Source organism: Lissotriton vulgaris, chromosome 7 (assembly GCF_964263255.1).
Source record: "Lissotriton vulgaris chromosome 7, aLisVul1.2, whole genome shotgun sequence".
Lineage (NCBI taxonomy): Eukaryota > Metazoa > Chordata > Amphibia > Caudata > Salamandridae > Lissotriton > Lissotriton vulgaris.
The window spans coordinates 1,516,123,054-1,516,136,327 of NC_141695.1; the positions used below are offsets into that span (position 1 = coordinate 1,516,123,054).

Sequence of the window (13,274 nt, forward strand, 5' to 3'; positions counted from 1 at the left end):
GGCAAAGGATCCTGGGAGCTGTAGTCTCCCCCCTCTGCGGCCACGCAGTGGTGCTTGCTGCGGCGGCAGGGGAGACCAACAGCGTCAGGGCCCCAGGAGCATCTGTGGCAGCGAGCGTCTCAGCCTCCATTCCTCGGGTAGGTGTGTTTGCCCCCGTGCGGCGTCCACCAGGAATAGGAGCACTCGCGGGTTCTGGCATGTCGTGCCTTTCTCAATGTTGGTTCTTAATAATACTTCTCTCTTCACTGCTTTTAAAAACATGGTGACTAGGGGTAAATTCTTGATTTGCTCTGCAGTCCGTCCGTCATCGGTGTATCTTTTACTTTCTCTCCCTAAGTGTGCCGTGTATGCCCAGGCATGGGTCCCAGGCTCACTGTGTCACTGGATTCAAGCTAGATTGGCTGATGAGGGGTGATGCCCCCAAACTGTTCACAGGATGCTTGTTTTCAGTCCAGGAAAGACCTGGCTTGGCAGTTCGGGCTGGACTGTTCCCATGAGGCACAGGGGCAAGACTGATTTGCATATGGATGGGTCTAAACTGGGGTGGCATGGTGAGCAAAAGAACAATGGATTTAACCCAACTCTCCTGACTAGGGGTCAATGCCTGATTTGCTCTACATTTAGTCCATCATCTGTGTGTCTTTTACTTTTAACCCCTTTGCTGCGGCGGCAATTCCGCCGCAGAGCTAGGGGGGGGCGAGCGGTGCTCGCATGCTCGTGACGGAGCCGCTCCGTCACGAGCCGCGGTTGCGCTGTGCTCATGACGGAGCGGTTCCGTCATGGCCCCGCCCGCTCAATAGAACGCGCCGCGCAGGCGCGAAATCAGCGCCGCGCAGGCGCGGCGCCAGGGCCATGACGGAACCGCTCCGTCATGAGCACAGCGCAACCGCGGCTCATGACGGAGCGGCTCCGTCATGAGCATGCATGGGGTTAAAAAGTGGGCTTTTATTTGCTTTACCTCTCTGTGTGCCTCTAACTGTTTCTGTATTCAGCATCTGGCTTTGGTGTGACCAGAGCTGGGGATGTGCATTCACTTTAGACAGTCACAAGTGGGGGGGGGTTCATTGTGCCTTGCCTGGGTGACTCATCACTAGGCTGTATTGACCTGGGCTGCATTTAGAGTGGTGGGAGGGGTTTTGCTAGCACCTGAACAGGCTGTGTCTCCTTTGCACAATGCTGTCTCCAACCCCCTGTGGTCATGCTGGACCAGAGAGTACAACACTGGTTTGTCCGGGCTCAGAGACCCTTACAGCAAAGAGAACAAAAGGAATAATGGGGTGTAAGTGTGAGACCTTAAACTCTAGGACTTTAGATTACTTCAAGAACGAAAGAGTACCCAGGCAAGAAGAAAATCTGAAAAACTGTGTGAGGAGTGATGGCCCTGCTGTGTGAGAAGGTGGTTTGGTCTGCAGTTGTTGCTTCTGCCAGTGTTGGAGGAAAATGACTGACTATTTTTGCCTTGCTGTGTTATCCTTCTTCTGACGAAATCTCCAAGGACTTGTATGTGCTTGTCTCTTGTTGGAAGTCTCAGGGAAATCAAAGACTTCAAAAAAAAGATCCTTGCTTGATCTCAAATAGCCTCCCTGTGGGAAGAGGTGGAGAAACTGTGTGAGGAGCCCTGCCCAACTTGTGTGGGGTAGTAACCTGCATGGGTGGTCCTGTCTGGACTGTTCTTTCACCAAATTGTCCAACAGCACAGATTGAGCACTGTATTCATAATCTGGAAAAGGAGTTCAATTGCGTGGAGGGTACTTTGGTGTCAGGAGATCACCTGATGCTTAGCGGGTGGGGAAACTTCCCCAAGTGCTGTCTACAATGATGTGGCCAAATCGCTGGGCAAATCTGCCCCTCACAGCTGGGGGCAGGGCATTAGGCACTGCAGCGCTGTGCCACGTCGTAAGGCCCCCAGGGGAGAGGTGGCCTTCTGCATATCCAACCGGCCAATCGCCAGCTGAAGCAAGCCTTCTCTTAAGCTCCAGGCTTTGGCTGACAACAGAAGCTGCCTAAGTCCTGGGAACACCCACCGTGGCACCATCCAAAGCGGGACAAGAAGGCTGTGTGAGAAGGAATCGGAGCCTTGCAAAATCCAACCAGCCATACCTGCATCCAAAGCGCAAAAGGAGGGTGCCGGTCAGCTAGTAGACTCACCAGAGACAGAAAGAAGGCCGCATGAGCTTGGGGATGCTCACTGCTGCTTCAGGAAGGTCACAGCTGCACCACACTTGGGGACAGCTGTGAGTCCCTCTGCATGTGGGGGACCGAGAGAGGTTTCCCTCTGACATAAAAAGTGGGCAAGCCCCACAGTGCCGGAAAATACCTTGGGCAGCCGCGGTCGGCAGTAGGAGTTCCTGCAGGGCGGTAATGTGGGCACTGGGAGGGGCAGGGTGGGGGGTAGTAATGTATGGATTAAGGAGTTTAATAGGTAAGTAAACATATAAATAAATAAAACTAATTTCGTTGCGCGCACTGCATCGCATTTGGTGATTCAGTGCACGCAACAAAATTTGTTTTATTTAATGATATGTTTACTTACCTATTAAACTCCTTAATCCATACATTACTACCCCCACCCTGCCCCTCCTCCTCCCCACGTCACAGCCCTGCAGGAACTCCTACTGCCGACCGCGGCTGACCTTGGGGGCATTTCTTGTATTCACTGCCTCCCCTGTGCTGGCAGCAGCTGCAGTGCACATTCGTTGGCAGCTGCACTTCATGCGGTTTGCATATACAGTGTGTGTGCCCTCTCCCTTACCTCGCGACATACTGGGAGGGTCGCAGCTGCCTCCCCATTCCTGAGGGGCCAAAGTTGAAACCTTCCTGGGAGTACTATATTGTCCCTAATAAGAGGGCAGGTGTTCCAGCATCTTGGGGAACCGGAAAACCGACGTATACTGAGATTAGGAGCGCAGGTGCTGCTCCTTGAATGATGTATGTGTTATGCATGACCTAACTACTGCATTTTGTGCCCCAAGGTTATTTGATGCCCTAATGTTATGAAAAAGTTTTATACCTTACACAGACAGAATAACAAGTACTGTTATGTTTAGAAACTGCACAATACGTACAGTGAGGTGGTACTGATGTGTATGTGAGAAACGTTATCATTGAAATATGTGGTTTTGATTTTGAAATATTATCAGGATATATTTCAATTGCTTGTGTTTTTTTTTTCAGCTATCGCAAATGGTGTTCCAAAGAACTACATACTTCCGTTGCCTGCCGCTCCTGTAACAGACCAAACAGGAACTGTGTACAAAGAGTGAGTTTATAGAAGGCAAAACGTCTTTGTGGGAATAAAAATTGAACTGTGGACAAGCATTGTCAAAGTCATTAGATCTGACTTTTATGTGTTAACATATATAAAATCAGGCATGCACAAATATGTACACACCACTTATGCCTGTTCCCGCTGCTGAAGTGCATAAAAAAAGTATGGGAATTGTGATCCTGAGTGCTGTGGAGGGTGGGCCAGTGAGTGTGGGGGTGGAGTCAAAGGCTTTGCTAAATATGACTAAAAATAGAAATCTGTAAATATGTTGTTGATCTTTCATCTTCAGATACCTGCATATAAAATAATACACACATTAAATGAAAAATAAATGCCAGTTACACTAATTAATGGGAAATGTACTATTTTGTGTTATGAAACCGCTATTGGTTCATGCAGTGACTGCAGATGCCTGTGTATTTAATCGGAGAGCCACTGAAATGTATTCTGATTGGTACAGCTGAGCATAGCAACTTGGGTATTTTTTATTGCTATGAGGTCCCAGCTTGTGAGAGAAAGTACTGTGAATATGTAAGTCATTACTTTAAACTTGTAATAACTCTGATTACAAGTTGGGTGGTTAATTTCATCCTGTCGGACGGAATCATGAGTTTGATTTTATGTAAAGAATATGATAATTATAGGATACATTAAATAACCCAACATTCAAACAGATCAAACCTGCTGAAATTTATCAGGGGAACGGTGTACAGAATGTACCATACCATGCAGATTGTACACCAAAATACGCACACTATTCCTCAATGATTCGTAATGGGTGCTATTTAGTGCACCCTTTACATAACGAACCTCAGGATATCATTATTTACTAAGGGCCATATGTATCAAGCAAATTCGCATTCGCAGAATTTCGGCCTTTGCGAATGTGAATTTGCTAAATGGTATGTATTAAGCAAAATCTGGTGCAAAATAAGGAATCGCAAAATTTGCGATTCGTTATTTTGCAATTGCATTTAAGGAGTCGCAAATTTTGTCCTTAAGGAATCTCAAATGACCACCAACTTCTAGTTGGTGGTAAGTTGTGAATTCCTTAAAAAATGCAAATTTCGGCATTTTTCAAAGTGCCATGTGACGCACATACATGCTCTTAGTGCATGTATGTGTGCCACGTGTGCAACCATGCATATTTCAGGGGTGCAACAGGGTGTCCTTTGGACACCCCTGCACCCTTGAAATTATTCACAATTTGCGATTAGCAAATTGCGAATCGCAAATTGAGAAAAACTTCCCATTCATTCCAATGGGCCTCCTGGCCCATAGAAATGAATGGGAAAGTATTCCTTAATTGCGATTCACAATTTTGCTAATCGCAATTTAGGAATTTTAAGAAATCGCAAAAAAATGTGATTTTGGACATACATACCTTTTTGCGATTCTCAAATAGCGATTTCTTAAAAATCGCTATTTGAGAATCGCAAATGGGTATCGTGATACATATGGCCCCATAATTAGCAACTTTACTTGTATTCTGGCTATAAATATTTGTCATCACAAAGCTTTCACTGACTCAATAAATTGAAGACAATACCGGCATCCAAGTAGCATTTACTTTTGCAGATCGACCAACCAGTTACAAACTTTTACATTTTTTTCAGGCAGCAGGCACCCAGTCAACAAGGCTTGTTTCTTGCTAATCTGTCTGTCCCTTCCTCTGCTTTACAGTATAGGCGAATCCCTCCTTTCTATTTCAGCTGAGGCATTTCAGCTGTCAGAATTAACCATCCTTGACTGTTGTCTTTTTTTAGGAAACGTAGTGGAAATCTTTTTGTGAAATTAAAAAATATGTGCAGGTCGAGCCCCCTATTTGACCTTGTAGCAGGTTAAAGGAGGAATTGGCGCAAACTATCTGTGGGCATTTTGCTTGCTCTTTAAAAGAACAAACAAAGTGACATTGATCAGCTTCATCTTGCCATCATTCTCAGTGAGGCAGTCTATGCTTGAACTTAGAAATTTCTGGAAGTCAGATCTCATTCAGCACAACAAACCAGCCAGTTGGATACAACCAGAGATAGGACGTCAACGGCTTCAGCTAGTATCCGAGTCTCCCACCATTTCTTCAGAGAAAAAGTTGGCAAAAAGTGTTAAAGTCCCATCTTATGCAGTTTGGACAGGAGGACTACACTTGCACACTGTTGGACTTGGCCCTTTTGGCAGGTTCACCCCAAAACATTTTGCATTCTCTTAGCCTTTTTCTGTAACCTCGTGTTGGTGATTTTAGGCCTCTGAGCACCTTAGCACTGTGGTCCACTGTAAAGTGCGTGCGCTCTCTGTGTACATTCGTTCTCAGTGAGGCAATCTATGCTTGAACTTAGAAATTTCTGGAAGTCAGATCTCATTCAGCACAACAAACCAGCTGGTTGGATACAACCAGAGATTGGACGTCGACGGTTTCAGCTTGAATCCGAGTATCCCATCATTTCTTCAGAGAAAAAGTTGGCAAAAAGTGTTAAAGTCCCATCTTATGCAATTTAAACAGGAGGACTACACTTGCACACTTACATAAGAGCCCCAGGATCTTAAGGATAAAAATTACGGATCAGGACTCACTCCAGTAGAAGCTACCAGCAAGGTCCAGTGCAAGTCCAGTTGGAAATGGTCAGCTGGGCTCTTCAGCAAAGTGGGCTTTTTGCAGCTTTTGTGTCCTTTATTCATAACAGGGGGTCAACCAACTGACCCTCAGCATCCACGTCTTAGTCCTGGGTACACAGATCACAACAGCACATACAGTACTTCTTCTGTCTTCCACAGATCCAGAGTTGTTCTGGATGGGGCATGGGGTGCCACATTTATACCCAGTGCTGACTTGTGGGTGTGGGGAAACACCTGGACACTCCCTAACCAATGGTGCAAAAGTTCCCATATGTGACACTGGCCACTTTTACAGCACTTCCTGTGTGTTTTTCTGTAAGCATCCCACATTTCCCCTCTCTATGTCTCAACCAACATGGTAGAACTTTTCTTACCCTGGGCAGAGAGGGCTCCCTGAGCCCACCCAGAGGTGCAGCTGTGATAATGAGCAAACCCTATTGTGTGTTACTCAAAACTAGTTTTGGGGTTACTTCCCCTCCCACTAGGTTTGGAGACAGGCTGGCTATGAAAGCAAAATAGGGGCAGACCTAGGTTTGAGCTGCATTAGCCAGGGACAGAGTAGGCATCCTTTGAAGCTCAGCAAGGGGCAGGGTACAACCTACAAGCCATCTTGTTTATGGGAGAAATACCTCTCCCCACATCCAAACCCTTTGGGCACTGTATGGAATAAATCCAGATCTTAATACAATGGAGACATAAACAGCCACCTGACACCCAACATTGACAAAAAGTCATATTTGGCTTAGGCAGAAAAATCACAACTTTCTAAAAGTGAAATTTACGAAATAGTAATATAAAATCTGACTTGACCATTACATTGGATTTTAAATTACTACTAAGAACAGTCCTTGAATGTTTTCTCCAGCTGCACCTAAACTGAAGTTAAGCATTATAAGGTGTTATAATGTAACACAGTGCTTTCCTATTGGAGAGCCAGCCAGCCTTGACACAGTCAAACATTACTTCGGAGGGTTTTCTCTACCAGGACATGTGAAACTTAAAATATACATGGCCTATGTTTAACATCTAATTAACCCTGCCTTATAGGTATTTAAGGCCTAATTTAGGGGTGATTTATAAGTATTAAAAAGGAAGGTTTAGGCCTGCAAAAGGTTTATTTTTCTAGATCGAATTGCAGTTTTAAAACTGCACATCCAGTCTGCAGGGGCAGGCTGGTAGACATACATTGCATTGTCACTGTAATGGTGGCAAAATAAGAGTTGCTGTCCACTAGTGACAGTTAACTTACGGGCCCTTGGTACACTTTTAAACCGTAAACTACAGACTTATAGGTAAGTTAAATATGCTAATCAGGTGGGTAGTCAATGGCAACATGTTTTAGGGGTCAGAGCACCTGTACTGAGGCCTAGTTATCAGTGCCCCGGTGCTCAGAGCCAGAAAAACCAGCTGCATCCGTTCATAAAAAATTGGAGTGACAGTGCAAAAAGAGGCATTGTCATTCACTCTATCCTCTATTGTTTTTAATGTTGTCCTTTAAGCCATATGTTGTGCGCTATCTGGAAGCATCCTCTGTTCATAAGTGCTCATGTGAGGTTTAGTAAGCTGCCTGTAGCCAAACAGGCAATCACATAAGAGTAGTGATGAAATGCAGTCAACTTTTTGAATTTTCCGAACAATCTTCATTTTATGATATCTATGTATTTTCATATTTTACATTGTGTGGAATATTGTTTGGAAAGTGACTGTAGTAAAATAGAGAATCCATCTGAATTTTATTTTCAGTCAAGCCATTTTTGAAGAAAAAAACTAAGTATAATTATGTGATTTAGCAAGTTCACCGGGTGGAGTCGAAGGCGAATCTTTCAGACAGTAATTCCGTATTCGATACAGGGGTAGCTCCTCCGTTATGGCGGAGCAGCATCGCCCCACTGGTAAAATGCCATCATATAGAAGAAAATTACATTCCAATAAAAATAAAATGCCAATAAACAATTTTATTGTCACTTTATTTTTCACTTACAGTTCGCAAGTCTGGGGTGGGGCGGGCCATGTCTCGACTACAGCAGCAGGGGGAGGAGTGGTTTTAGGCAATGAAAGTGCGCATGTTGGTTTAGCTGAAAATCCACGGCCGGCCAAACTGACATGCACACTTTGACATCTCCAGGCTGTTCCTGGGAGATATCATCAGTGCTCAGGGGCATATGCTCCCAGTTGATGCTGGAGAGTTAAACTGGGCCCCTCTGCCCAAACCCTGTGCGTCACTCATGTTGGGAGAAATTGCATGAGGGAAGCGCTGGTATAGCGTAGGGAGTAAGGGAGCTTGTGCTCCTGGGGAGTGTAGTGCCAGGAGCAATAAGTTATGGCACGGAGAGGGAGCAGAAGATTGCGGAGTAGCAGTGAAAGGTAAGTGTTTAAACTATTTTCCTACTATTTTTTCCCCGCACTGCCCCCGCTGCCCTCCCATGTCGGATTGTCAGCCTCCGCTGCTGATTAGATGTAACAATGTTTTGAACAGAAATTTGGTTGACAAACATTGCAGAGGGGAAGCGGTCGGCTTCCCCTTTGTGAAGGTAAAAATACAATTATTGGGTAGTAGGATGTACTTTAGAAGACCCTGCAAATATCAGTTTACAGAGCATATTTTTTTGTAAAAGCAGCTCCATTGTCTGTAAGGAAAATGAGCTGTATTTTTTTTTTAGAAAGTTGCCATTATTAAAGGTGATAACCAGCTGACCCAACCATTGCTCCAATCTTGTGATGGTAACCAATCATTCTCAGTCATAATTTCAAACCTACCTCATTAATATGCGTGAGGTAGCTTAGAATGCAGCCCACGCCGAATCAGGATTTTACCCATTGACCTGTTAGTGCATAGGTTGGTTTGTCAAATTCTTTAATGTTCGCAAATTACCACCAATTATTTTGTGACCAGGTTTTAGTAAATTGAGCCCATTATCTCTAGTGGTCTCACTTCTGTACAGTCCTGATCAACATCGTACTCCTTTCACCTTCATTCCACCAAAACTGAAATTCTTTGTTTTCATGCACCATCGCCCTTTTCTTGTACTCAACTACTTTCTATCCACTTCCCTAGCATACTCCCTCTCCCATACCTAGCCTATAATCATGCTGTGGTCTCTGATCCTTTCTTTATTTCATTATCCTAATATCTTGCTCTAAATGCACTTGGTGACTTCTGTCTTTTCAACCTCCATGGGAATTGACTTTTTCACTTTCATTAATCTAACATTCTAATTTCTTTCCTTCTATCTTCTCACCTGGACTTCCATCCTCTTTAACTTTGTCTTCATACATAATCTCTTGCCTCCTTCCTATCTATTTTTAACTCCTTTAGTAGTCTTCCTTTCAATCTATTTCCTACTTCCTCAAACGTCACTCCCTTACTTATTATGCCCCATTACCTTCCCTTTATTCTTTCAATCTTTTTTCGTACGCTAGGTATCATCTTTAAATCTAACCATGGGTCTTAAACCCATCCTTTATTTGCAATGTGATTGACACTAGAGGTGAGCTGTATTCGGCCTCACAAGTTTTGCATGCGTGCTCGGCCTACTCTTGCCCAGTCAGGACTATGGGGCATATTATCAAGGGGGGTGATAGGCAATTTTCGCCGGTTTAGCGGCCGTTTTTGGCCGCTAAGCGGCAAAAATTCTATCGCCCTGTTAGCAAGCTGCCGCTAACAGCAGTTAGCGACAGCTTGTAGGCGATAGCGAGTGGTTTGGGCTCCGCTTTGCATGTCAGCGATATTTATCGCTAATGACATGCAAAGTGGGCATACCCAACCCGTTAGCGACTGAAAGCAGTCGATACCGTTGCTATCGCCTATTAACAAGGCAGGCGTAGCGTTGGAAATATTCACGCTAAGCGCGAATATCTCCAAAAACTAACGCCTGCTCAGACCAGTTCTTAGCCATATTATCCAATGGTAGGTGGATAACATGGCTAAGAGCATTTCGTCGCTAATGCGTAAATATCGTTGTATTCCCAGCGATATTCTCGCATTTCGCCGCTATCGCTGGATATTTTAGCACAATGGAGAAAAACGTTGCTAATAGCATGTTTTCCCGCTAAAATATCCAGCGATAGGCAGCAATAAAAAAAGGCGCTAAGCGCATTTAGCGATAAATATCGCCAGTTGTTGGTAATATGCCCCTATGCTCCTTCTCACTATTGCCTCCCTCAATACTGCCACTCTTTGCCACTTCCTATGTGTTCTGGTGGAAATTGGGATTCCTCTTAGGCAAAGAATCCTAGGCTGGAATATTTTATTTTAAGAGAGATTTTCCACTACTAGAGCAACTGCTGCCACACTCAGTCCTCCCCTCCAGGCTGGTACATTCTGGAACTCCAGGCTCACAGCTTTTTGAGAGAGAACATGAACAAGCTATAGGTGTCTGTTCTGAAATATAACTCACAATATATTCAGCTTCTAAACTATCATATCTGAGTCAACTCCCCTATGTAGCTCTTTTTTTTGTTGTGCCCATAGTCCACTGTATCCATCTTTCCACTGCACCTGTGTTTAGTTTTGTCTGTGTTTCTTTTGGGGCATATTACCAAGCAATAGCGATAATTATCGCTATTGCTTGGTTAGAGACAAAAATTTACCGCTGAGCTGCGGCGATTTTTATCGCAGATAAACCTTGGTATTACCAAGGTTTATCGCAAATGCGATAAAAAACGGCCGCAATGCATGAATATCGCTGAAAAGTCAGCGATATTCATGCATTACAGAGCTAATGCTCTTAGCCATGTTATCCACCTCCCATTGGATAACATGGCTAAGAACTGCTCAGGGCAGGTGTTAGCTTTTGGAGATATTCGCGCTTAGCGCAAATATCTCCAAAAGTTGGTAATAGGAGATAGCGATGTTAGCGACTGTTTCCAGTCGCTAACATCTTGGCACGCCCACTTTGCATGTCATTAGTGATAAATATCACTGACATGCAAAGTGGGGCCCAAGATGGTCGCTATCTCCTACTAGCTGTCGCTAACTGGTGTTAGCGACAGCTAGGTAATAGGGAGATAATTTTATCTCCGCTTTCTTGGCTTTTAAAGCCAAAAAAGCGGAGATAAACCCCCTTAATAATATGCCCCCCTGATCGTTATATTATAAGTTCCTTTTTGGCTGTACTTCATTGTACATGTTCCTCCATTTTGGTTGTAATTCTTTGATCCCTTCTTTATTTTCTCCCTTTATTCCCTTATTTGTATACTCACCTCTGCATGCTTGTCGATTGCTGAATGACGTTCATTGTATCAGGATGCATCCAACCGAGTTTATATTTTGTCCCTATAGTTTATCCGTAGTTAGGGTCTAATTAAGAGTTCTGAAGACCTGTTATTCCATCCCAAACTTGAAGGAATGCCGTCCGCCCTTTTACAAGTGCATTCAGGGCCGCCTTTAGGGCAGTGCGACTGGTGCGGCCGCACTAGGCGCTGTTCTGTGGAGGGGGCGCTGACCTCAGGTGGGGTGCTGGGTTTGGTACTAATTTATGGTTGGAGAGATGAGGGTCATTTTTGCTTTGGTGAAAGTGATAGAATCGGAGGAGGCGTCCATGGGGTGTGGGGGCGCCAAAAATGAAGGTCACACCAGGCGCCACCGACACTAAAGCTGTCCCTGAGTGCATTTCATCTAATGCCAGTTGCACCTTTTTTTACCGGTTAACTAACTGATGCGGCTCATTTGAAGCACTTGACTTAATGGTCGGACGCCCGAAACTACGCATTAATACACCCTGGCCCTTATTTATGAGGCCTTGCGTCAGTTTTGCGCCGCCGGTGCGTCGCTTTTTGTGACGCACCAGCGGCGTACAAAATGCGCCTTGTTGCGCCATATTTAAAAAGTGACGCATCTAGGTAGATGTGTCACTTTTTAAACCCCTGCGCCACATTATACCTGCGTCAGGTATAATGTATGCAGAGGGGGCGTTCCCCCGCAAAAAGCCTCGTAATAGTGACGCAGTGAAATCTATAAGATTTCACTGCGTCACTTTTAGGATGCTGTTGCGTCAAAATCTTGCGCCTGCCTCACAGCAGGCGTAAGACTGACGCAAGCCCTTTCACATGGGGCTTTCCCCATGTGAAAGGACGCATTGCTGGAGTTGCGTCACTTTTGTGACGCACTCTAGTAATGTGTCAATTTTGCGCTTACAGATGCGTCAGAAATACTGACGTATCTGTAAGTCCTTGCGACATGATGCGTCATACATTAAATATGACGCATCATTGGTGTCGCAAGGAGTGCGCAGTGAAAAGTGAGGCATCGCTGTTTTCACGCAGCGATGCGTCACTTTTCATAAATGAGGCCCCCTGAATCTAAGTAAGTCCGTTTTTTTACCGCTCGTGACATCTTCAGCGTCTCCACTAGGGGACTCTACCGAGACTCACTATTCTGCATGTCTTTTTCTACAACCACTCCTGATGACTCACAACGTGAGAGTGCAACCTTTTTTCTTTTTTTCCGTTTCTTCCGTTTGTTTGATTGATCGTTTTTTAACTTTGGTTCACAGTTATCACAATCATTCTCCACACCCGGGTCACCAGCACCTTACTGCAAGTATTTAGCACTGAACACTGGGTTTGATTTTAGTGTTACTGCACTTAATTAAGGTTACATTACTATTATATATTATGTGCTTTTGACTGCTATATCCTTATGTTTTCAGTGCTCCTTGACAAAGGGCAAGGCTGTCCGAAATGCATTGGAGTATTCAGGAATACGTATTATGAGATAATGATTTCCAATGATGAACTGTGTTGAATGCACATAAAGATTGATATGAATTGAATATCAAGAAGAAAGTGAATACATTTTGGAACAATAAAAAATGCATAAATCTTAAAGAAACCTTTTGAGGAGTCTTCTTATCGAGAACCTATGGTGTGCCCTATTCAGGGATGCTCTCACACTCCGTGTTTGCACATCTTATAAGCAATACGGTGGACGACATGTCCGTCACGGAATAAACCGTCTCTAACCATATTTGAGTATGGTCACATGTTTAATCTGACTACTGTGTTATTGTATTTTTTTTTATATAAAAGTATACAATGTACTCCCTGAACGGATGTTGGTCTGTGTGCATTTCTTAGAATAATGAATTTCAGTTGAAAATACTTGCAGAAAGTGGCCATAGCACATTCATCTCTGAGGAGCCTTTTAGCACGCAGTACAGAAAAGGTTTTTTCCCACCGCTTAAGTAAAGACAAACTGTTTGCAAAGAAACTTTGAGAAATGTGTAAACATATGTAAAATATGGGGTGGGGGCATATGCTCGCTCGTGCTAACCAAACAGGGTTAATAGTAAGACTTACTTATGAGATTTTCTAAATGCAGGTAATGTTGTACCAGTAAACATAGTAATGCAAACACTAGCGTCTTCTTCCCAATACAGAGACAACATCCGTCTAA

General features: G+C 44.2%; 1 protein-coding gene across 1 annotated transcript in view; it reads left to right on the forward strand.

The window, feature by feature from the left end:
- Positions 1-13,274, forward strand: part of LOC147705913 (uncharacterized) — a 336,615-nt gene that overhangs the window by 113,057 nt on the left and 210,284 nt on the right. The window contains exon 2 of the mRNA XM_086929576.1: positions 3,175-3,259. Within this exon, the coding sequence (XP_086785702.1) occupies positions 3,175-3,259 (85 nt within the window). The remainder of the gene's footprint in view (positions 1-3,174; positions 3,260-13,274) is intronic.